Source organism: Balaenoptera musculus, chromosome 14 (genome assembly GCF_009873245.2).
Source record: "Balaenoptera musculus isolate JJ_BM4_2016_0621 chromosome 14, mBalMus1.pri.v3, whole genome shotgun sequence".
Lineage (NCBI taxonomy): Eukaryota > Metazoa > Chordata > Mammalia > Artiodactyla > Balaenopteridae > Balaenoptera > Balaenoptera musculus.
The window spans coordinates 20,613,116-20,636,867 of NC_045798.1; the positions used below are offsets into that span (position 1 = coordinate 20,613,116).

The 23,752-nt window shown below is 44.6% G+C and overlaps 1 protein-coding gene across 1 annotated transcript in view; it reads right to left on the reverse strand.

Moving 5' to 3' along the window:
• The window catches only part of SFI1 (SFI1 centrin binding protein), a 79,948-nt gene that overhangs the window by 9,112 nt on the left and 47,084 nt on the right, over positions 1 to 23,752 (reverse strand). Inside the window, 11 exon segments of the mRNA XM_036823801.1 lie at positions 128 to 230; positions 1,065 to 1,141; positions 1,555 to 1,650; positions 2,158 to 2,233; positions 2,925 to 3,103; positions 3,421 to 3,502; positions 15,078 to 15,208; positions 18,468 to 18,534; positions 19,491 to 19,588; positions 21,239 to 21,331; positions 22,360 to 22,430. Of these exon segments, the coding sequence (XP_036679696.1) occupies positions 128 to 230; positions 1,065 to 1,141; positions 1,555 to 1,650; positions 2,158 to 2,233; positions 2,925 to 3,103; positions 3,421 to 3,502; positions 15,078 to 15,208; positions 18,468 to 18,534; positions 19,491 to 19,588; positions 21,239 to 21,331; positions 22,360 to 22,430 (1,073 nt within the window).

The window sequence follows — 23,752 nt, forward strand, 5'->3', positions numbered from 1 at the left end:
GAGAAGGGAGCCATCTCGTTTTCTAGGCTCCTCATTCAGTTCAAACCTCCAGAGCCACCCCACACCACCCTCTCACAGGAACACGGCCCCCACCCCCCCGGCGACCAGCTGGCTTGCCAGGGCTCACCTTGGAGCACAGGGTCCTTCTGTAGTGAGCTGCTGCTCGAGAGGCTTTCTTTGCTTCGTCCGCTTGGGCCACGGCGTTCTCTCTCCAGCGACGTAATGCACCCCTGCGGGTACATGGGGGGACTGGGTGATATGGGTGTGAACAGTGCGAGGCTCTTCAGCCCGGTCCTGAATCAAGGTCTCCCCATGCCCAAGCGTATCTGTCGCGCTGACAGCCACGTTTATGTTGACTGCACACCCTGCACACGGCTGAGCTGCTCTGTGCAGGTGCCGTGGAAGCACCACAGGCACTGCGGCCTCGTGCATTCACACACCACGGGGAACACTAAGCTGTTTCCAGGTGAAGATGACACAGGTGATGCATCCATGATAAGAGAGGTGGAGACAGGGAAAATGGAGGAAGGGCACGGGCAGCCTGGAACAGCACGTGCTGAACAAACACAAGAGGCAGGAAAAGAAAGAGCGGAAATGAGGGAGGGAGTAGGTTAGAGGTTGGCTCAGCAGGAGCTGTGGGACAGGCTTCGGAGGCAGTGGAGCCGAGGGGTATAAGTGAGTCCACGGGTGTGAGAGACACAGATGGTCCCAGAGGCTGGGAGAAAGGCCTGGAGAGCTGGGGGTGGGGGGACTGACTGGGTGCTGAGAGGAGGTGAAAAGGCGAATCCTGCAGGTCTGAACAGGGCCCGGAGAGGCGCTCAGACTAGCGAGACACGCAGGAGATGGCGCAGCTGCTTCCCAGAGGCCCCGCTCTGCACACAGTGTGGGTGCAAGACACGAGGGGCCCAGGGAACAGTGCTTGCTGTGGAAAAGCCAAAGCCATGCTCTGAGCAGCACGAGGCAGCCAGGCCCCATCGCCTGGCCCTCGTCAGGGCCCCCCAACCCACCCGGGTCTGCAGTCTGTTCCCTGTTCCTCAGGCTGGGCCGGGGCCGTGGAGACTCACCACAGCAGCCGCCTCTCGTGCCGGCTCTCCCTGGCTGCCACCTCCTGAAGGACGCTCCGCACCCGGCTCTGGTAAATCTGCAGATGACCAGGAGGACTGGAGGCTGCCCCAGGCCCACACTGCTCCCCACTCTCAGGCAGCCGCAGAGGTGCAAGGGCTGTGATGCCCAGGGCGCTCACCACAGCGGGCGCGGAGCGGGCAGGAGCCCGCGCAACAACAGGGAGAAGACTTGCTAAGCTCTCACCTGCTGAGTCCAACCACTGGACCCCTGGACAAGGAGCCCCTCTGGTGGTGAGGCTGGTACCCCAGGCAAGGATGGGAGAACTTAGCTCTGCAGTGTAAGACCCACTGGCCAGGGCACTTGCCCTGAGTCTTGTGGAATTACTACTCTGTTTTGGGAGGGGCAAGAAGAACAAGGAAGGGAAACAAAGCCTCCAGAATCCTCCTCCCTACCAGGCAAGGAGATCTGGAGGAAAGCAGCATCTCCTACCCCCCAGGTCTGCAGCGCCCTGTACAGCAAGGTGTGCTGGCGATGCAGGTCGGCTCGCATCAGCTTCTGCTGCTCGGCACTGTTCAGGGCCAGGCGCTGCGGACACAGGAAACAGCTGGCCGCTGTGGGCCCGGGGCCGAGGAGGGCTCGGACGTGCCTCCGTTTCACACTTCGTTTGGGGGAGCTTGGGTAAGGTGCTTATTAACCTCCGAGCCCCAGCATCCTCCTCTATAAACATGCTCCTCTTAGGGGTTTGTGAGGATCATAGGGAGCAAGTACCTGCCTGCGGGTAAATGCTAACCAATTTCAGCTTTAACATTTTTCATCTTGAAGAGGATGTCTGTGACCAGTTAGACTAGGAACTTTAAATTCAGAGCGTTACGGAAGAACAGCCTGGCACCTAACAGAACATGGAACTGTGAGCCAATCATCTCATGAAACCAGGTTAGCACTGCACCTGCCACCTGGCCTCCTCCCCATACTCAGAGGCAGGTGGTTTCCGAGGGACCGTGGAGGAGACCGTATGTTCGCCCTGAGTCAGCCTGACACACGGCTCCACGTGCCCACAATCCCACGCAGGCCGCACCTGTGTCAAAGCCTCACCTCCCTCCACCTGCTCCAGGCCCAACACAGGAGCTGTGCCGCGTGGAACCGTGCAGCTCGTGCCCTGCCCGTCCTCCTGTGGGGAGACAGTCAGTGATCAACCCAGGCCCTGCAAGGGCCCTCTCGAGGGGCACCCCTTCGTAGCCCCTGGCCCCTGCTCAGTGGTTCTTCAACATGGACGGGAACCAAGACCCTTTCAGAAGAGCTGCCAAAGGATTTAGGTTCTCCACCCAGAAAAGCACACATAAAATCAAATTTTTGTGGACAACTTCACAGGGCTCTGTATTCATGTGGTAACAGGTAACTGAGGAGGAGGTTAAATGTGGCCAGAGTTTGAGAGGTGAGAGATCCTCAGAGCGTGAAGTAGGTCTAGAGAGGAACCAAGGCAGGATGACACCTGCAGGGAACACAGGGGCACCTGCCCTGGTCCTTAACCACATGGCGAGGTAAAAACTGCCACGACCTGTCCCTGGGCACGGTTGCTTCTAATGGGCCCCAATCAGCAAGCAGGATGTAGCTGATGGACAGGACCTAAGATCCACAGGCACGTCTGACCAGAAGAGTTCCTCAGCCCAGAGATCCATGTGGTGCCCCAGGAGCCTCTCCCTACAGCCCCGGTTTTGCTTAGACTGTTTCAAGTTGAATTTCCAGAACTTAAGACCAGAGTCTAGGCTAACATGACCCCTCAGACTGATGCTCAGCGCTGCTACTACAGTCAAAGCTGCCCTGAGCCGGGAAGGGCTTCAAAGGCAGAAGCGGCCACTCACTCTGTTCTGAGCCCTCGGGCACTCTCTCTCCAGACACAGAAGGCCTTCCTGAGCCACCTGAGGCGGTGGTGGGCACAGGCCACTGCTTGTCGCTGCCACTCCAGGTGATGTGCTGCTGCTTGCTGGCACCACGTGGACCAGGACCTCCGCAGAAACTGCCGCTCTGCGTGGAGTATGGCCTGCGGCAGGGAGAGATCAGAATGGGTCAAGTAGGAGGCGATACAGAAGCCAGGGAGTCTGCAGGCCACAAACGATGACCAAGGCAGAAGAACTGGATGTGCAGGAGCTGCTCTGGCCCAGACGCCATCTGTAAACTCCACTGACAAAGGAAACAGATGCCCAGACCCTGCCCCTGCCTCATGAGTCCTGGTCACAGGCAGGTCGCCCTTCAGGGTGGGTCTGGGTCTGGGTAGCGTCCTAGGAGGGGAGGCAGTGAGTGCAAAGGCTTGAAGCAGGTCCTCCCGGTCCCAGTACCTCCTAGGGGAGAACCACTTACCATTCTCTCTTGCAAGCGGTGTTCTCGATGCTGAGATATCCTCTGACACCAAAGTGCAAACAACTGCTTCTCTAACATCACCCTAAAAGAACCCAAATGAATAAGAGTAAACAACTCCAAAAGAATGAGAAGTTCCAAATAATCGGATTTTTTCTTTTATAAGCTGCAATTAAGAGCGAAATAAGCCTAGGTGGGGAGGAAGGAAAGCAGACAATAGACAAAAAACCCACAAATGACCCAACACATTCCACGTTATTTCTGGCCTCACCCACATGGTACAAAAAAGACTCAGACTTTGAGACCCTATTTCTTCATCCACCCCACGCTGAATTACCAATGGTGCTCGACGCTCACAGTGAAAGTCTTTCCAGTCCATGCTGAGCAGCCAGGCTGCTGCTACACAAATTCTTGGGGGAAGTAGTTAAAAACAGATGCCAGACCCCCAAAGCTGAGCTGGGCCCCAGGAAACGGAATTTTAAATAAGTATTCCAGGTGAGGTGAAGAGAGAGACAGGTTTATCACCTATGCCTACTTGCACACCATAATGACATCAAAACCTGCAAAAGCAGCACTGGGATGACTGGTCAACAGCCTGCAGGGGCTGTGTCTCGGCAAAGCCATCAGGACACTGGGGGACAGAAGAAGACAGCTCCCCTGGCATTTAACCCATCAGACACACCACTCAAAACACTTCCAGCCACGACACAGCAACTGGTCCTAGGCCTGCCCTCCAGCCATGTGTATTACAAAATGGGACAAGATATATGAAGCACCTGTTTCCAGGCACTGGGCAAGAGGCAATGCAGATGTGATCCTTGAGAGATGGGAAACATGCAAGGTTAGCCCCTTGGCTGCCCAGGCCTTCTCCTGGGGGCAGTTTCTGGGCACTGGGGGCAGGGGAGGGAGTCCAAGGAGAGCAGGACAGTCTCACTGAGCTGAGGCAGAGACTGGAGTTCGGGACCAGAGAGGAACTGGGTGGACACGTGTGGCCTTCCCAGGCCTGGGTGGTAGCGACCCTACCCCACCCCCAGGCATGCTCATGGACACCTTGTGCCCTCCACAGATGAGGCTGCACAAGCAGACTCCACAAGCCCTAGCAGAGTAGCTGCTGCAGAGCTAAGAGCTGAATGCAGATACCAGAGGTTGGACAGGGCTGGGAGAGGGAGTTCTGGCCTAGTCAGAGTGAAGAGATCTTGCTGGGAACCTCAGACTCAGAAAGGCTAGGCCCTAGGAATAAGAGTCATGCCCTAACCCTGAAGACAAAATCAAAAAAGACCCACACAAAGAAAGAATAAAACCACACTGGACAGGATCAACAGGAACCACCAGAATAAACATGAACCACCACCTGCCAGAACAAAATGCAACACACTTTAACGAAAAGAAGCTGAAAATAATGACCCAAATGTTGGAATTGGCAAACACTTAAAAAGAGCTATTATATGTAAGTTTTGTATTTTAATGAAAAGATGAACAAAATTAGTTGACAGGGACTCTCATAAGAGAAACAAACTACAAAAAAAGAACTAAATGGTTTGGTGGTTCCTCAAAAAGTTAAACACAGAATTACCATATTGATCCAGTAATTCCACTCCTAGGTATATAGCCAAAAGGATTAAAAGCAGGGACTCAAACAGGTGCTCACAGCAGCATTATTCACAATAGCCAAAAGGTGGAAACAACCTATCTATCTGTCAAGCTGACCTATCTATCAACACATGGATGGAAAAACAAATTGTGGTATGTCCATACAATGGAATATTATTAAGCCATAAAAAGGAACGAAATTCTTACATGTGCTACAATACGGATAAACCTTGAAAATGTCATGCTAAGTGGACTAAGTCAGGCACAAAATGACAAATATTTTATGGTTCCACTTATATGAGGTACATAGAATAGGCAATTGCGGAGACAGAAAGTAGGTTAGAGGTTACCTGGGCTGGGAGTAGATGACAGTGAAAAGTTACTGCTTAATGGGTACAGAGTTTCTGTTTAGGATGATGAAAAAGTTCTAGAAGTGGATAGTGGTGATGACTGTATAATACTGTGAATGTACTTAATGCCACCGAATTGTGTACTTGAAAATGGTTAAAATGGTAAGTTTAAAAAAAAATTATCTTAATGATTCAGAGTTTATTTCAGTGGAATATTAGAACTGAAAATAGATGCATATGTATATATACATGTTTTAATTTAAAAGTAAATGGAAAATAAAGGCAAACAAATTGAAGAGGAAAGATTTGAGGAGACTAATAAACTAAGCATCTTGAAAACATAACTTCTCTCTGAACTAAGAAATATTATATCCTTTTGGCAAGTCTTTTCTTTCAGTATAATAATAGCTACTAAGACATATAACTTATTTATTTTAGGTCCAAGAGATATTCACGGATTAAGATTAAAAGATAAATTCTTTCCCATTCCTCTCTTCTCCACATTTTCCTTCCATTTTCTCAGCCTTTATTTTATTGTCTGCTGTGATGCTGTGTGGATAACTCATTTTTAAAAAATAAATCTATTTATTTATTTATTTTTGGCTGCATTGGGTCTTTGTTGCTGCATGCAGGCTTCCTCTAGTTGCGGTGAACGGGGGCTACTCTTTGTTGCGGTGCACGGGTTTCTCATTGCGGTGGCTTCTCTTGTTGTGGAGCATGGGCTCTAGAGGGCAGGCTCAGTAGTTGTGGTACACGGGCTTAGTTGCTCCATGGCATGTGGGATCTTCCCAGACCAGGGCTTGAACCCGTGTCCCCTGCATTGGCAGGTGGATTCTTAACCACTGTGCCACCAGGGAAGTCCCCCACAACTCATTTTTGACTGAAATACTTCCAACTATTAAACGATACAGTAGACAGAAACACCAATTGACAAGACAATTAATTACCTTTACAGAAATCTTGCCACTTTATACTGAAATACTTAAAATCATGTTCTTCACACCAAAATGAAACTAATTTTATATTTTAAAAAAATTAATAATTACAATTCCTCTTTGGTTGTTTCTTTTGTGATTGTAATAAATACATAAAATATTGAGCAAACTTCATCTTTTAAAATATAAAATGGTAAGTTTTATATTGCATGTTTTACCACAATTTAAAAAAAAAAAGGAAGCAAATGAAAATCCTAGAATTGATAAGTACCATATCTGAAGCAGAAAAGTCATTGGATGGGCTACAAATTAGAAACTGTATAAGAAAGACCACTGAACTTGAAGACAGATCAACAGGAAAGCATCCAATCCAAACACCAGAGAGAAAAAGGGAAGAAAAATATTGAATAGAGCCTCGGTGACCTGTGGGACAATATTAAGTGGTCTAACATAGTATAATTTGAGTCTCAGAAGGAGAGAAGAGCAGATAAATTACTTGAAGAAATAAAAGACTTCCCAAATTTGGTTGGAGTGGGGGTGGGGTGACACCTCTGATCCAAGCAGCTCAGTGAACCCCAAGCAGGACAAACATAAGAAAACTACACCTAAATACATCCCACCCTAAATGCTGAAAACCAAAGATTGGTAAGAACATCTTAAAAGGAAAGGAAGAGAGACAGATTACATTCAGGGAAATAATACAAATGACACGTGACTTTTCATCAGAAATAATGGAGGTGAGAAGACAACAGAACACTGTCTTAAAAACACTTGGAAGTTAGGGGATGGAGAAATCAACTCATTGTTCCATAGCCAGGGAAAAGTCCTTTAAACATGAGACAGTGAAATGAGCATAAAACAAAAGCTGAGATGGTTCATCTCCAGCTAACCCGTACTCTATAAAAATGCCAAAGGATCTTCTTCAGGATGAAAGGAAATGATACAGATAAAAACCGCAAATCTACAGAAAGAAACAAAGTACACCAGATATGGAAAATATGTGGGTAAATATAAAAGACTATATTTTTTCTTCTCCTAATTTTTAAAAAATAATTCTGATGGTTTAAAGCAAAAATAATAACATTGTATTGGGTATAAAGTATTGTAGACACAAAATACATGACAACAAATACCATCAAGATAAAGAGGAAAGGAATTTTACTATTTTTATGTTCTTACATTTAACATGAAGTAGTACAGTAGTATTCTAAATAGGGCTTCCCTGATGGCACAGTGGTTAAGAATCCGCCTGCCGATGCAGGGGACACAGGTTCGAGCCCTGGTCCGGGAAGATCCCACATGCCACAGAGCAACTAAGCCCGTGCGTCACAACTACTGAGCCTGTGCTCTAGAGCCTGGAAGCCACAACTACTGAGCCCACGTGCCACAACTACTGAAGCCCGCACACCTAGAGCCCGTGCCCCACAACAAGAGAAGCCACCCCAATGAGAAGCCTGCGTACTGCAACGAAGAGTAGCCCCCTCTCACTACAACTAGAGAAAGCCCACGTGCAGCAACGAAGACCCAACACAGCCAAAAAAAAAAAAAAAATAGTATTCTAAATAGAGCTGTAATAAGTTAATGATGCATACTGTAATTCCTAGAACTACTTTAAAAAATAAAAAAGGTAGACCCCGAAAAGCCAAAGCAATCCTGAGGAAAAAAGAACAAAGCTAGAGATATCATACTCCCTGACTGAAAATTATACTACAAAGCTATATTAATCAAAACAACATGGCACTGGCAGGAAGAAAAAAAAAGACACAGAGATCAATGGAACAGAATTGAGAGCACAGAAATAAGTCCACACATATATGGACAACTGATTTATGATAAAGAAGCAAAGAACATACAATGCAGAAAGGATAGTCTCTTCAAAAAATAGTGTTGAGAAAACTGGACAACCACACGTAAAAGAATAAAACTAGACCACTATTTTACAGCATACACAAAAATTAACTCAAAATGTATTAAACACTTGAATGTATGACCTGAAACCATAAAAATCCTAGAAGAAAACACAGGTAGTACAACCTCTGACATTGGTCTTAGCAATATCTTTCTGGATACACCTCATTCAGGCAAAAGAAACAAAAGCAAAAATAAACAAATGGACTACATCAAACTAAAAATCTAAAGTAGGTAGAAAGAACAAAATAAAGAGCTTACATCAATTAAAGAAAAATAAACAAGAAAATTAGCAAAAGTTGGCTTTTTAAAAAAACAAATAAATTCTTAGCAAGACTGATCAAGAAAAAGAGAGAAAACACACAAATTACCAAAATCAGGAATGAAAGTGGTGGTATCATTCCAGACTCTACAGACATTAAAGGGCACCTTTTTTTAATATAAATTTATTTGTTTATTTATTTATTTATTTATGGTTGCATTGGGTCTTTGTTGTTGCGCATGGGCTTTCTCTAGTTGTGGTGAGTGGGGGCTACTCTTCGTTGTGGTATACTTGCTTCTCATTGCGGTGGCTTCTCTCGTTGCAGAGCATGGGCTTTAGGCGCACAGGCTTCAGTAGTTGTGGCACGCGGGCTCTAGAGCACAAGCTCAGTAGTCGTGACGCACGGGCTTAGTTGCTCCGCGGAGTGTGGGATCTTCCCAGACCAGGGCTCAAACCCCTGTCCCCTGCACTGGCAGGTGGATTCTTAACCACTGTGCCACCAGGGAAGTTCCAAAAGGAACTTTTATGAACAGCTTTATGCCAATATATTTGACACCCTGGACAGAATGAAAAATTCCTTGAAAAACAGAGCTTACCAAAACTGACACAAAAAGAAACTCTCAGTAGCTCTGTATCTATTTACAAAATGAAATCTGTAATCAAAAACCTTCTCATTAAAAAACAAAAACAAAAACTCTAGGCCCAGATAATTTCACTAGGAAATTCCATTAAAAATTTAAAGAAATAATACCAACCTTAAAAAGCATTTCAGAAAATAAAGGTTAAAACATTACAAGAGAACTACAGACCAATATCCCTCGTGAAAGTACATGTAAAAAATTTTAACAAAACATTAACAGGCCAAAATCAATAATATGTAAAATGGATAATACACCACGACCAAGTTGGGTTTGTCTCAGGAATACAAGGTTGATTTAACGTTTGAAAACCAGGAAAACTATATGATTATCTCAGTAAATGTGGAAAGAGCATTTGGCAAAATTTATCCACCATTCATAATAAAAACAGTCAGAAAACTAAGAATAGAAGGGAACATTCTCAATCTAATAAAGGGCATCTATAAAAAGCTAACGCCTCAACAGTGAAATACTAACTGCTTTTGTTTTCCCCCTAAGATTGGGAAAAAGACAAGTATGTACCCTCTTATCATTTCTATTCAATACCTTACTGGAGATCCTAGCCAGTGCAATAAGAGGGAAAAAAAAGCATACAGACTGGGAAGTATAAATTAAGTTGCCTTTGTTTACATATGACATGATTATTTATGCAGAAACCCTATGCAATTTTAAAAGAAGAAAGGAAGGATGAACTAAACTAGTAAGTGAATTAGAAATTTAGAATGGTCATGGAACTCAAGGTATCGACTGTCCTTCTATATATTAGGACAAACAATTAGAAAATGAATTTTAAAAGTAATTCCATTTACAACAGCATCAAAAAAATAAGATATTTAGGAATAAATTTAACAAAATATATATATAACTTCAATGCAAAGTTATAAAACACTGCTGAGAAAAATTAAAGAAAACCTATATAAATGGAGGATGTACCAAGTTCTTTTTATGGTAAGTCTCAATATGGTTAAGATATCCAATCTCCCCTAAATTGATCTATACAGATTCAGTGTGATTCCAAACAAAATCCCAGGAAGAATAAGCTCATTTCAAAACCTGCTATAAAGATACAGTAATCAAGATAGTATCTTAATGGCATAAGAATAAACACATTAAACACACAGATACATGAAACAGAAAAGAAAGTCCAGAAATAGATACAAACATATACGGCCAATTGATTTTCAACCAAGGTGCCAAGGCAATTCAATGGGGGAATGCAAGTCTTCTCAAGAAATGGTGCTGGACTGCATGCCGCAACTAAGAGTCCGCAAGCCGCAACTAAGAAGTCCTCATGCCGCAACTAAGAAGTCCTCATGCCGCAACTAAGAAGTCCTCATGCCACAACTAAGAAGTCCTCATGCCACAACTAAGAAGTCCGCATGCCACAACAAAGATCCTGTGTGCCACAACTAAGACCTGGCGCAGCATGCATGCATGAATGAATGAATAAATAAATATTAAAAAAAAAAGAAATGGTGCTGGAAAAAACCGAAGAACAGAAAAAAAAAATAAAATCCTTGACTCCTACCTCATACCATATACAGAAAAAAATTCAAGATGATCACAGACCTAAATGTAAATGCTAAAAACTATAAAGCTTCTGGAGAAAATGTAGGAAGATATCTTTTGAGATCTTGGAGTAGGCAAATTATTTAGAGAGAACCCCAAATCACTAATTATAAAAGAAAAAAACTGAGGAAATGGGACTGTATCAAAAATTGTTTTAAACACCACAATATAATTTTCTACTTTTAATTATTTTTATTATTATTATTTTTAATTTCTTTTTTTTGGCCGTGCTGTGCAGCATGTGGGATCTTAGTTCCCTGACCAGGGATTGAACCCAGGCCCCCTGCATTGGAAGCACAGTCTTAACCACTGGACCACCAGGAAAGTTCCCCTGGACTGTATCGAAATTAAACACTTCCACTCATCAAAAAAAAAAAACCTATTAATTCATTTCAGTACATATATAACCACCTACTTTGCTCTCAATTAAAAAAAAATACTGTTAAAAAATGGAAAAGCAAGTCACACACTGGAAGAAAATATTTTTAATACCTAGTCCAATAAAAGAAATAATACGAACCAGAATATTTTTAAAAAACTTCTACAAATCAATAATAATTTTAAAAAGACATATAACCTAATTTTTTAAAAAGCTAGGAAAAAGACTTGAACAGACACTTCACAAAAGATATAAAATGGTCAATAAGCACATGATAAAGGCTGAAAGAGTCAAAACCTGTCTGGTATTCAAAGAATGAAAATCAGCTCAGACTGAAAAGAAAGAACAGCTCTACCATTCATCAGTCACACAGAAAGCCAACTGCAAAGAAACACTGTTTCTCCCAACGTCATGCAGCAGTTGTAAGATGCCACAAGGACCCCCTCTTTGGATGGTTATTGCTCCCTCACCAGTGATGCCCCAGACAAGCTTTGCTATGTCCATTCATTCACTCCTGAGGATACTCATGACAGCTCTCCCTAGTGAGTCCCTCCTCAACTTGCCTCAGAAACAGCAATCAATCCAAAACAGATCCCTGTTTCTCTTAGAGTCTCCTCAGTTCCTTCAGTGGGAGCCCAAAGGTTACAAATTCCCTTCCCTCAGGTACAGCAGCATTCCAGAGTTCCTCTGGAATTCCCTCCTTCCTGGCAATCAATCTGACTTGGTCAAATTACAGAGGCTTCCGTTCCTGGCTCATTAAGGCTTTAAAGAAATGCTGGACAATCATTAGTCGTCAGGAAAATGAGACAGCACTCCACACCCACTGTAATGGCTAAGTTAAAAAGACTGTCAAGGGCTTCCCTGGTGGCGCAGTGGTTGAGAATCTGCCTGCTAATGCAGGGAACACGGGTTCGAGCCCTGGTCTGGGAGGATCCCACATGCCGCGGAGCGGCTGGGCCCGTGAGCCACAATTACTGAGCCTGCGTGTCTGGAGCCTGTGCTCCGCAACAAGAGAGGCCACGACAGTGAGAGGCCCGCGCACAGCGATGAAGAGTGGCCCCCACTTGCCACAACTAGTGAAAGCCCTCGCACAGAAACGAAGACCCAACATAGCCATAAATTAAAAATAAAAAATAAAAAAATAAAAGTTAAAAAAAAAAGTTTAAAAAAAAAAAAAAGACTGTCAAAACAAGCTGGTGAGGATCTGGAGCAACCAGAATTCTCAGATTTGCTGGTGGGAGCATAAAATGATGCAACCACCTGTAAGATTAAGCATAAACCCACCCCTGATCCAGAAGTCTACTTCTTGGTATCTACCCAAGAGAAATGAAAACATATTCTACTAAAACAAATGTTCACGGCAGCCTTACGCATAATGGCCTCAAACTGGAAACAACTCCTCTGTTAAAATGGACCAAAATACTGTCTTCGATTCATACAATAGAATACTACTCAGCAAATAAAAAACAGCTACAGATACATGCAACAACCTGGCACAATCTCAAAAACATTACGCTGAGCTTTAAAAGACTTGCAGACACAATAGAGTACATTACTGCCTGATCCCACTGTACAAAGTTCAAAAACATGCAAAATTAACCTAGAATGCCAGAAATCAGAACAGTGGTTATTTATGCAGGATAGGAACTGGCTGGAAAAGGGCTTGAAGGAACTTTCTGGGGTGATGGAAATGTTCCGTATGTTGACTGGGGTGTTGATTATCCAGAGATGTAATTTGTAAAACTCATCAATATGTTTACTTAACATCTGTACCTTTCACTGTATGTAAATTTTAGCTCAATTAAAAAAAAAAAGGCAAACCAGTCTTGTCTCATTCTCAGTATAATATTTCACTGGCAGGTTAATAAACTACCATTTTTATTCATAATTCATGAGATTCCACCATAAATTCCATCCGTATTCCTAAAATATTTTTTTAAATACCCTAAGAATTATGGAAAGATAGAACATACACATCTATTTAGAACTTTGATTTGCTAAACTCCAAACCAAACCTATGGATATTAATTTACCCTAAGAGTCACAAATCAATTCTAGGGGTCAGGGGACAGTTAATATTTTATGCTGGGCACTCTGCTTGTATTTTACATGGATTATCCCACTTAGTTTTCATGACAACCCTGTGAGATAAGGACTATTATCAAATCACCTCCATTTTAAACTTGAGGAAACAGGGGCTCAGAGAGACTGAGTGGCTTGTCCAGGGTCACAGAGCTGGCAAGCATGGAGCAAGGGTCTGAACTCGGTCAGGCCTGTCGGCTTCTAGGCCAGGTTCTCAATCACTCTGCCTTCTTGTGAACCAGGAAGGCGGGAACCTGAAAAACTAACTTTTCTAAAAAGATCTCACTAAACCCGAAAAAGATAACGCCTAGATCCTCTTCGCCATCCTTCAAGCCTCCGTGCTACTTCCTGCCTCTGATTCACCTTCCACCCTTTTGTCTCAAGTGATGGTTCTAAACTCACCCATGCCTGCCCCCCCAGCAAAAGCCCTTTTAGGAGCTCCTCTTGGCTGCTTTGAAGGTACCCTCAATTTCTGGTCCCCACAACATGCCAAAATACAAAAAAGCAATAGAACCAAACATGACTCATTTGTAAAGAAAACAAAGGGGTGTGTATGTGTGTGTTTTCGTAGTGAAGCCATTTTTTGAATGAATCTTACACTAGACCTCAACACAGGAACTAAGGAAAGGTGCAGCTGCTCTCTGCAGGGGAGGGGGCAGAGGTAAATGCTAGCCCACGTCAGCCACTTTTCCTTGTGGCCACCCCCTAGAAACATCTTGAACTTCGTGTAAGGAGCCCGGGGTTCTGGCTGATCCTCTCAAACCAGCATTCAGAGTCCTCCAAAGCCAAGTTCACTGCAACTTCTCCCAATGCATGTCCCTCCCCCTTGTTTCACTGTCCTAAGTTGATGCACACTGTCCTCAGGGCAATCTCCCAAACTGTCACCGTACTAGTTCCACGCACCTGCTCAAACACCTGTCCATCATCTACCTGTAGGAGCAGGCAGCCCCTCAGTCTGGCCCTCTTCATCCCACCAGCCATCCTCACCCCCAGCTCACAGAGAGTCTCCCCAGGGCACCTCCCTCAGCACAGGTCTGAGCCTGGAAGAACTTGTGCTGACACCATTGAGGACACATGGGTCTATTCTCTTGGATTGTTCTTCAATTGTCCCTTGTATATCAGTCTCTCCTCCTCACCAAGATTTAAAGTTCCTACCCAGTCATCAAAAAGATATTCCTCTTGATCCAGTAGCAAGTACTTGGACTTTGGAATCAGGGAGACTGAATGTAAACCCTGGCTCTGCCACTTAATGGTTGTTACATGGGTGAGTCATTTATCACTTTGAACCTGTTCTCTCAGGACTGCTGTGAGAAGGAAATTATTAGTGAAGATGACGATATCACAGGCAAATGAGCTTCTATATTTTCCTTTTACCCATCACACCGCACCCACCACAGTGGCCAACAGTTAGTCATTAATAATCTCTTCATGACATTCCACCAACAGGTAGCACGGACCTGGCTCTGGGCAAGTTTGCTCCTGTGAGAGCTAAAAGGATGGAGCTCTGCTCCTTGCCCGTTCTAATTTTGTTGACAACGATAATTTCAAGACTTCAAAAAGCCAGGTCTAGCAGAACAGGAACCAAGCGTTTCAGGGAAATCACGCTCAAGAAAGCCTGCCAAGGCGATGCGAGGTCCAACCACACTCTGATCCAGAAAGCTAATGGGCAGCTTTAATGCGGCTCACTGCGGCTTGTAACGAGGGAACGGGCATAAAACCAGGGCTGTTCTGAAAGCACTTGCTACACAGATAGACACAAGTTTTCCCAGGGGAAACAATGGCTGTCTTTTTCTGCTAGATGAGCTCAAAGAGCCCACATTACTGAAAATCAAGGAAGAACCAGGGCCTAGGGGACTGGCAGGCTAAGAAACAAAGCAAATGGCTATGTGGGTGGCAGAACTGACCTGAGACGCCTGGCCCAGGGCAGACAGGAGCCGCACGGCATACCTGTGAAAGCGTGCTGCTCTGGCATAGAGGACTCTCTCCTGCTGGTGCCACTGCCAGAGCCTTCTCCATGCCTGGAAGGCCCCAGGGAGGGCTCTCCGCTGAAAGTGACTGTCTGCTCTGGCCTGCAACAGCTAAAGTAAAACAATGAAACATCTTTATTTGTACTTTACATAAAAAGAAAAGACCTTTCAGGGTCACACTCTCGAGGAAGGGTTGCTTCCTACACATTTTTTAAAATGAAAATCATTATTTCTAATCTTTGCCAACATGACAGGTGAAAAATGAAATATGATAGGTGAAAATGCTTCCCTTTAATTAAAAGTGAGTTAAGCATCTCTTTATACATTTGTCTATGTATGTGTGTGTATAGATATATATTTATCTAAGCTTTTTTCCTATGGTCTAAGTGTTCATCCTCATTGCCCATTTTACAGATTGTCAGCACTTTAACTCTGCTATATAAGGGCTTTTTCAACCTTAAATTTATTAGTCCTTTGTCTTGTGTGTTATCAATTTTGTTCCTACCCTGTAAAATATCTTTTGATTTTGTTTATAATGTTTATTTGTGGTACAGATTCTTTAAATTTTTATGTAATTATAAATTTCACTGATACATTAGTAAGAAGACAGACAACTGACATAAGATTATATATGCCTCCATGATCCAAAATTTGGGAGGAAAAGCATATACACGTGTGGCGGCTTTTAAAACAGGACTGCAAATTCTTTCATCCTCCTTCCCTTGAATCTGGGGGGACAGTGGCTACTCTGACCAGTAGAGTATGGCGAAAGTGACACTAAGTGACTTCCTAGGCTAGGTCTTAAAGGGCCACACAGCTTTTGTCTTGTTCACTGGAACACTCACTTTTGTAGCCCTGAGCTGCAACACAGGAAGTCTGACTACCCAGGGGCCACCATGCTGTAAGGAAGCCCAAGCCTCTTGGAGAAGTCATATGCAGGCACTCTGGTTAATAGTCCCAGTGGAGCCCCATCTTCAAGTCATTCCAGCCCAGGAACCAGACTTGTAAGTGAAGAAACTTCTAGAAGACTCTAACCCCCTGCCACCAGAATCTTCCCAGTGGAGGTCCCAGTAATCACAGAGCAGAGACCAGCCATCCTTGCTATGTCCTGTCTCAATTTTTGACCCACAAAATCCTTAAGCATAATAAAATGGTGGTTGTTTTAAGCCACTGAGTTTGGGGTGAGTTTTTACAGAGCAATAGAAAACTAAACAGCATGCCTATGTGTGTGTTTGTGAATACATGGGTACACACATTCCTACCCACACAGAGGAAAAAAAATACCAGGTTTACTCATCAAATGTCATCTTAAGAGGCAGGATTATGGGTGTTTTAATTTTTTCTTCTTTATGTCTTCCTATACTTCCCAAATTTTCTGTGATGTCTACATATTGCTTATGGGCATTTTCAAATGTAAACAAGAGTAGAAGCAATAGTATAATGAATCCCCTCAAACTTATTGCCCAGCTTCAACAATTAGCAAACATTCTTGCCATTCTTTATATATTACTTTTTAAATAGAAAGAAACCCACAATAAATAATATTTTTATCTTTTCCTAAAATAGAAGGAACTGATGAGCTTCTTGGATATCTAAACCAAGAGATAACATTCAGATTGTTAGCTAAAGATTTTTTAAAAAACAACAGCTGAAAAAAAACAAAACAAACAACAGCTGAGCAGGGCTCTTACTATTTTGAGACCTTCCACTGTGCAGGCCGTGCTGGAGCCCTGTAAGAGATAGGACTCTGACCCTCGACCTTCTACAAGTGCTGGCCCCAGGGTCGAGGATATCCCTTTTTTCAGGGAGAACTAAATGAGACCCTTTGCTTCTTTTCCACCTTGAATAAACATAACCTTTCAACTCTGAGGCTCATGTTCTTTTCTAAAAGGGCTCTTTCTTCACATTCTGTTGTGCTTGCATTCAATGAGCTTAAGAGACCAGTGGCAATGTCCTTTCCGAAACAGCCACATAATCCAAAGGGACGTCAAAGAATGTACCAATTCTAAACATTTCTAGGTGTGGAAGGCAAAGGTGACACAAAAACAAGCCATGCCCTGGGTTAGCCCCATCCAAACACCAAGAACTGAGGTGATCCTTGGGGAAAACTCTGAAGCAATCCACCGGCCAGCTCATCTGTTTGTTCACTCGTGTGTTCATTCACTCATCCAAATACTAGTCAGCACGTACCCTTTGTCAACAGTTCAGGAGAAGAATGAGGCAGGACAGGCTGTACCCTCAAGGAGCCCCCAGCCTGGCAGGGAGGGAGGCCAGCCAACAACATGCTATGAGAAAGCTGCACGAGGGGTGGATCAGGGGGAAGAGGTGACACCTGAGCTGAAAGGGCAGCAGGCAGATCGGGAAGCAGGAGCTAGCAGAGACTATTCAGGGAAGGACCGGCAGCCTTGACTGTGTGTGCAGCTTGTGAAGGGGCAGAGCGGGTAACAGGAATGGGGAGAGAAGTAGACAGGACCAGCTCCCAAAGGAGTCTGTATGCCTCCCAAAACTGAGGAACCAGCCAAACTCTTTAGATTCACTGTTAGACTCGAGCAGCAGATAGAGAAGGGGGTGGAGAGGACAGCACAAAAATACCCAGGAGGAGCTTCGTTCGTGTCCTCCCCGTTTCACCGCAGGGATGGCCAAACAGAGGCCTGCGCAGTCCACCTCCCACTGCAAGGCCTGTGCAGACATCATCAGTTGAACACACACCCCCCTGAGCCTGAATGTGGCCTGGAAATCCTTCTCGGTTCAGCGCTCCAGACGGCTACCTGCCATCATTAGAGCCACCCTGGGGCTAAACTATAAGCCCCCCGAGAGCAGGAACTTTGTCTGCTTTGCATCACAGCTGTATCCTCAGTTCTTGGCCTGGCATCTAAGGCATAGCAGCCGCTCAGTAAGTCCTTCTTAAATGGAACTGAATCCGTCTTTCTCTACCTGCCTTCACTAATCCCTCAGCCTGACCCCCACCTCCTCCCACCACTGTGGGCACCTGTGTCTCACACCGTTTAGCTCTGGGATATGGCGCTCAGGCTCTGCACTTTCCCCAACATCTCCTGAAGGTCTCAGGAGGGGCTGGCTGAGTAATATAATCAACAATTTGGGTCAAGATGTGAATGGAATGGCTGATACGCTCACCACCTTCAGAGAGCAGCTGCATTTTCAAAGCAGATGAAGGGACAGGAGTTATGCAGACTTTCTGACATCCCTGGGGGGGGGTCTGGGGAAGATACCTTTGAGCTTTTCACAGTACCCTCTCTTCCAAATCAGAACACCAGACCTCTTGGTACAGGCCTTTTCCAAGAATCTTTCCAAAGAAATCGCATCCAAGAATGTAAGCCAGCAGAGCTCCCTGCTCTGAGGAACTCCATACCTGCTGGGATCGCCTCTTCTGAGTATACAGTAACCACAATTTGAAACACTTGCGTAGCAATGTTATTCTGAAATGAAACACACAACACCAAGGTAACTGCCCTCCCACTTTCAGGTTTCAGGTTTTCAGAATTTTGTTTTGATATTAAGGAAGGTAAATCTGGGCATAGGTACATCTTGAGCGTTAAAGGCACCCCAGGGGTTTCATTCTAAGGGAAATAAGAACCTGTTTTCTGACATGAAATCTGCCAAACCCCCACCCCGATTTTGGACTGTGGCTTGCCCCCAAAATTTGACAACTTCCTTGTAAAGCTAATTAGACCACCAAGCACAGTGTCTCTGGAACTCAGGTAATATGTGTGAAATCCCCCAAATATCCTGAATTTTCTGATTTTACGGCCAAACTCTGGGGCCTGTTTAGGACCACCTGGGCCTGTGACAGGTGACACTGTGCTTTCACACAGTGATACTGAGAGTGAGAACCACATTCAGCTTTGTAAACCAGGATTTAGAATAATGATACATCCTGACAACTCCAAATTGACTCAGTCAAATATTGCAATTCTCACTGACTCATTAAAAAGTGCCCCAAAATCATACCTATAACTATGCAAAATAAGTTAATTATACTCTTGGGAGAGGGTTTATCGAACATTTCTTGCAGCAAGAAAGTGAATAGTGGTTCCCTCTGAATAGTGAGACTGAGGGGTCGAAGGAAGGGGTCCAGGCAGCCTTTATTTCTAACTTTCTACTTCTTTCCTACACATTCTGAGTTTTTCTTGTGGACATGTGGTGCTTTTAACACCTGAAAACTGAGGCAGTGGTGGCCGAGCACCAGCACAAACATCCTCATTCTACCTCCCATCCCATCAACCAAAAGGAAAAGGCAAGCTCAGGAACACTGGTTTACAGCAGGGCCTTTCTCAATCTGCCGCAGTAACACACTGAGGGTGATGATGACTCCTGGAGACCAGCCAGTCAGTCACAATGGGCCCCTGGGGAGCCTGAAGGCCACAGTCCCTACCTGTAGTGGTCCCAGGCAGCACACAGGAAGGGGAGCTGCTCACTTTCCTCCCTCTGATCAATCTGAGACTGCCAGAGGTTCCAGAACCTGTGCAGTAGCTGCAGCAAAACAGGAAGGAAACAGAAGTTTATTAAGGCAAAAGGTAAAATGATCTCTCTTGACCCATTAGTTAGCAAATCTGTAATTCCAGAAGACTGTAAGCTCCCCCAAAGCAGTAATTACCTCAATTTGGAGCACCCAACATATAACAGATTTGCAAAATAATTTTGGCCAAGCAATATGGATCTATTCTGGGCCAACATAAAAGGCAAAAAGCTGGATCTACCAAATCTATGTAAATCAGAATGAAGAAGGTATTCCTAATCTGGGCCTCATGGAAGACAAAGCCATTTTAGAAGTTAAAACTGATCTTATCACCTACTACTGCCTATAAAGTAGTCTTGCCAAAAAGTGTTTAACTTCAATCTAATCAAGCCCTTAGATCTAACTTCTAGTTTATAAGAGCTACACAGGAAAAAGGAAAATCAAATGACGTCAGAAGGAAACAGAAAACTGGAGAATATGGAAGACTGTACAAAATAACTGGCATTCCTTTTCAAAAAGTCAATGTTATTAAGAAAGATAGTGTACATTATGCTAAGTGAAATAAGCCAATCACAAAAGGGCAAATACTGTAAATATGAGGTACCTAGAACAGTCAAATTCAAAGAGACAGAAAGGAGAATGGTGGTCGCCAGGGGCTGGGGGAGGAGAAAGAGAATGGGAGTTATTGTTTAATTCACAGAGTTTCAGTTTTGCAAGATGAAAAAGGTTCTGGACATGGATAATGGTGATGGTTGCACAATAATGTGAATGTACTTAATGCCACTGAACTGTACACTTAAAAATGGTTAAGATGATAAATTCTGTGTATTTTACAATTAAAAAATAAACATGTTAAACAAAAGAAGTGGGGGGACTGTTATTGATTAATAAGAGTCTTAAGAGACATAACCAAATGTAGAGTGAGCCATCAATCCTTAATTGAATCCTGGTTTTAAAAAAACAGCTATAAAGACATTTTGGGGGCAACTGGGGAAATTTGAATATGGGTTGGGTATTGGTTAATATTAGAGCATTACTGTTCATTTTGTTAGGGATGATAATGATACTGTGCTTATGCAGGAAAATGTTCTTATTTTTGGGCAATGCATACTGAAATGTTTAGGTGTAAAGTGTCATAATGTCTGTAATTTACTTTGAAATGATTTGGGAAAAAAAAAAGCAAATACTAACAATTGTTGAATTCAGATGGTAAAATAGAGGTTTATTACACTATTCTTTTTATTTTTCTGTATGCTTGAACATTTTCACAATTAGAATGTCCCTTTCTCCTACACCCAGAAACACAATCTACAGGTGGAGATAGAATGTTTGTTGCCCTCAGGTAAATTTAACCACTGAAGACAACAGACTCACAGTGCAAACATAACCAAAACCTCCTGGAATGCAAGACAAAGTGGACAAGGTTGGAATCCACAGTCCCTGACCTCTGATTCAACTATCAATTTTTTTAGCAAACAGATAAAAAAATGGGATTAAACAAGAGAAGAATAAGAGTTTCTCTAGCCTCTGGCATAGATTACTAAAGAAAATGGACACTAAGGTTTTGGAGTCTAAAGGTCTGAACAAACCTCTAAGCACAAAGGTTAAAAGAAAAAGAGAATGGCCATCAGAAGAGGTGCCTTGATACAGAAGAGGACTCTCACCATGACATCATGTTGCTGGTGAGCAAGATTCCTTCTTATTCGTTGGAGATGGGCACGGGCCACATTGTCTTTTAGGGCTCTAAAGCAAAAATGCTGTGAAAAGAAGAATGGACACAAATCAGTGGCGTGTCTGTAACAATAAGAGCAATGCCCAAGAGGGTGGCAAGAAGCTCAGTAGTAGCTGTTCACAGCTGCTCCCATGTCCCAGAGAGTGTTTCTCTGTTTTGAGATTCAATTGAGAGCCTGATACAAGCCAGCCTGCACAGTAGACACTTAATAAATAGCTGTGGGACCACTCCCTGCCGTCCACAGATACTGCACAGGAACAAACACACCCGCACCTCTGACCAGGAGAGGTCCCTGTGACCCAGATGGAAACACCAGACAAAGGTCAAAACATCAACTCTGCCTCTCAGAAAAGAGACAGACTTTCAGCCTATGGTGGGGTTTTTTTTTTGTTTGTTTTTACCATGTGGGGTCAATGTGTATGCTTACACAATTATAAATGCAGTTTTGTAAGAGTAAAATAGAAGGGAGAGAAGGAATTTTGAGAGAAGGTGACTGGGAGGTGGGGGTGGGGGTGGGGTAGAGGCAGGACATGCTGGCCTGGCTCCAGCTCTGTCAAAAATGCCTCATGTATGACTAAGCAAAGCACATTCCCCCACAGCCTGGCTTCAGTTTTCTGAGACAGAAGTGAAGCAACTAGGGCTTTTCATATCATGCTCTGTGGACCCCCAGAGGCTCCTGAAAGTGTTCGGAGGCCACGTCGTGTGGTGAGGGTGGGGAAGAGCAGCCGGTAGAACAGACACTACTCCCCAGACCTAGCCTTGTCCACAGCATCTCTACTTTGATTGATTTCGAAGACTAGGTTTCCACCACTTAAAAAGGGGGTCTGCCATGTAGAACACCCCAGGACTAGATCACTTCTAAGGCTCCTTTGCAGCCCCAAAACCCTCTGACCCCACACCATCACCATCTCTGATCCAAAATGAAAATAGGGACGTGACAATGAAGGGGGCTTCATGATGGAAGCCATCCACACAACCAGATGCACTTAAGGAGCATGACGTGGGCCAGGTCCCCCAGGAGTGGCTGCCTGAGCGAGGCTGTAGCGCCCTTACCAGCAAGCCTCGCCTGTGGTGTTCTTCTGCCACCTGCCGCCGCACAGCTGCCTCTGCACACAGCAGCAGGTCTACCAGAGTTAAGGCTTCTTGTCTCAACAAGGTCCCACCCCAGCCCAGAGCGATCCTAATGACCCATCTGAAGGGTCCCGGCTGCAGGAGATGATGGGCATGCCAGGTGGGCTGGTGTCCGCCTCTGTCTCCCCCTGACAACCCAGGGAAGAAAGGACTAAGGGGAACCATGTGAGTTACTTATCTGCCTTTCTCCCCTCTCATGCCCATTTCATGAGAGGCAAAAATAGTTGAGATAAACTGCCACCAGTTTGAGTAAACATTTCAAAATCTAAGCAGAACCTGCTCCGAGTTCTCCTGCATTCTGTTTTGGCATCACAATCCAGTCAGAAGTTTGTGCTAAAAACCTTGGAGTTATTTTCAAACCTTTTCTCCTCCCACCCCCCCCCTCTTCTCGGCTGCCCAGTCCATCTGCTGCCCCCCTAGGTCTCCCCGGTTCTGTCCCCACCCCCAGCACAGTGCAGTACACTTGACTTGGTCCCCCTGTGCCAGCTTCGCTGCTACCATCGAGCTTTGGCCTTTCTAAAGTACAGATCTGCTGCATCACTTCTCTTCTCAAAAACCTGCAGAGGATCCCCAGCGCCACTGGGATTAAGCCCAAATTCCTGACCACTGCACACAAGGGCCCTACAAGCCGGTCCCCAGCCTGCATCTACCTGCTCTCCATACCCCACAACTCACTGCAGACCCCGGCCATCACCCCTGGCTGCTCTTCCTCACCTACACCTGCGTAAATGCCACTCCTTACACCTGAACCGCCCTTCCCGACCTCCCTGCTGGGAGAACGTGTCATCCCCCAAGGCTTAAATTCAGCTCAAACATCACCTCCTCGGCTAGATCTCCACAGTAGCCCTAGCAGGACTTGATACAAACTTTTATGATAGCACTTATCACGCCACATTACAAAGACTGGTTTTCATGTCTACTTTCCCCACTAGACAATGAGCTACTGTTAGTCTCTAAGTTTCCCTGTATTCCAGAATTTAGGCAGGAGTTTAAAACAAAGCAAGAGTTCAGTGAACAAATAAAAGTGTGGGTGAACACCCAAGGCGGTCCAAATCCCACACCTGGGCACAATTTGCAGCAGGGGCAGTGATTAAGAAGGTGCACTGGAGTCAAAAGCCTGGCTCTGCCAATGAGTTTGAAAATCACTTAGCAACCCCCAACCTGTTTCCTCATCTGTAAAATGGAGACGGTGAGACCTACTCCACAGGGTTGCTATGAGGATTAACGAGATAATGCAAAATGTCTGCACACAGTAAACAGCTCAATGAATGGAAACTAGGATCATAATGACAGGGCCACCAAGGTCAGATGGCTT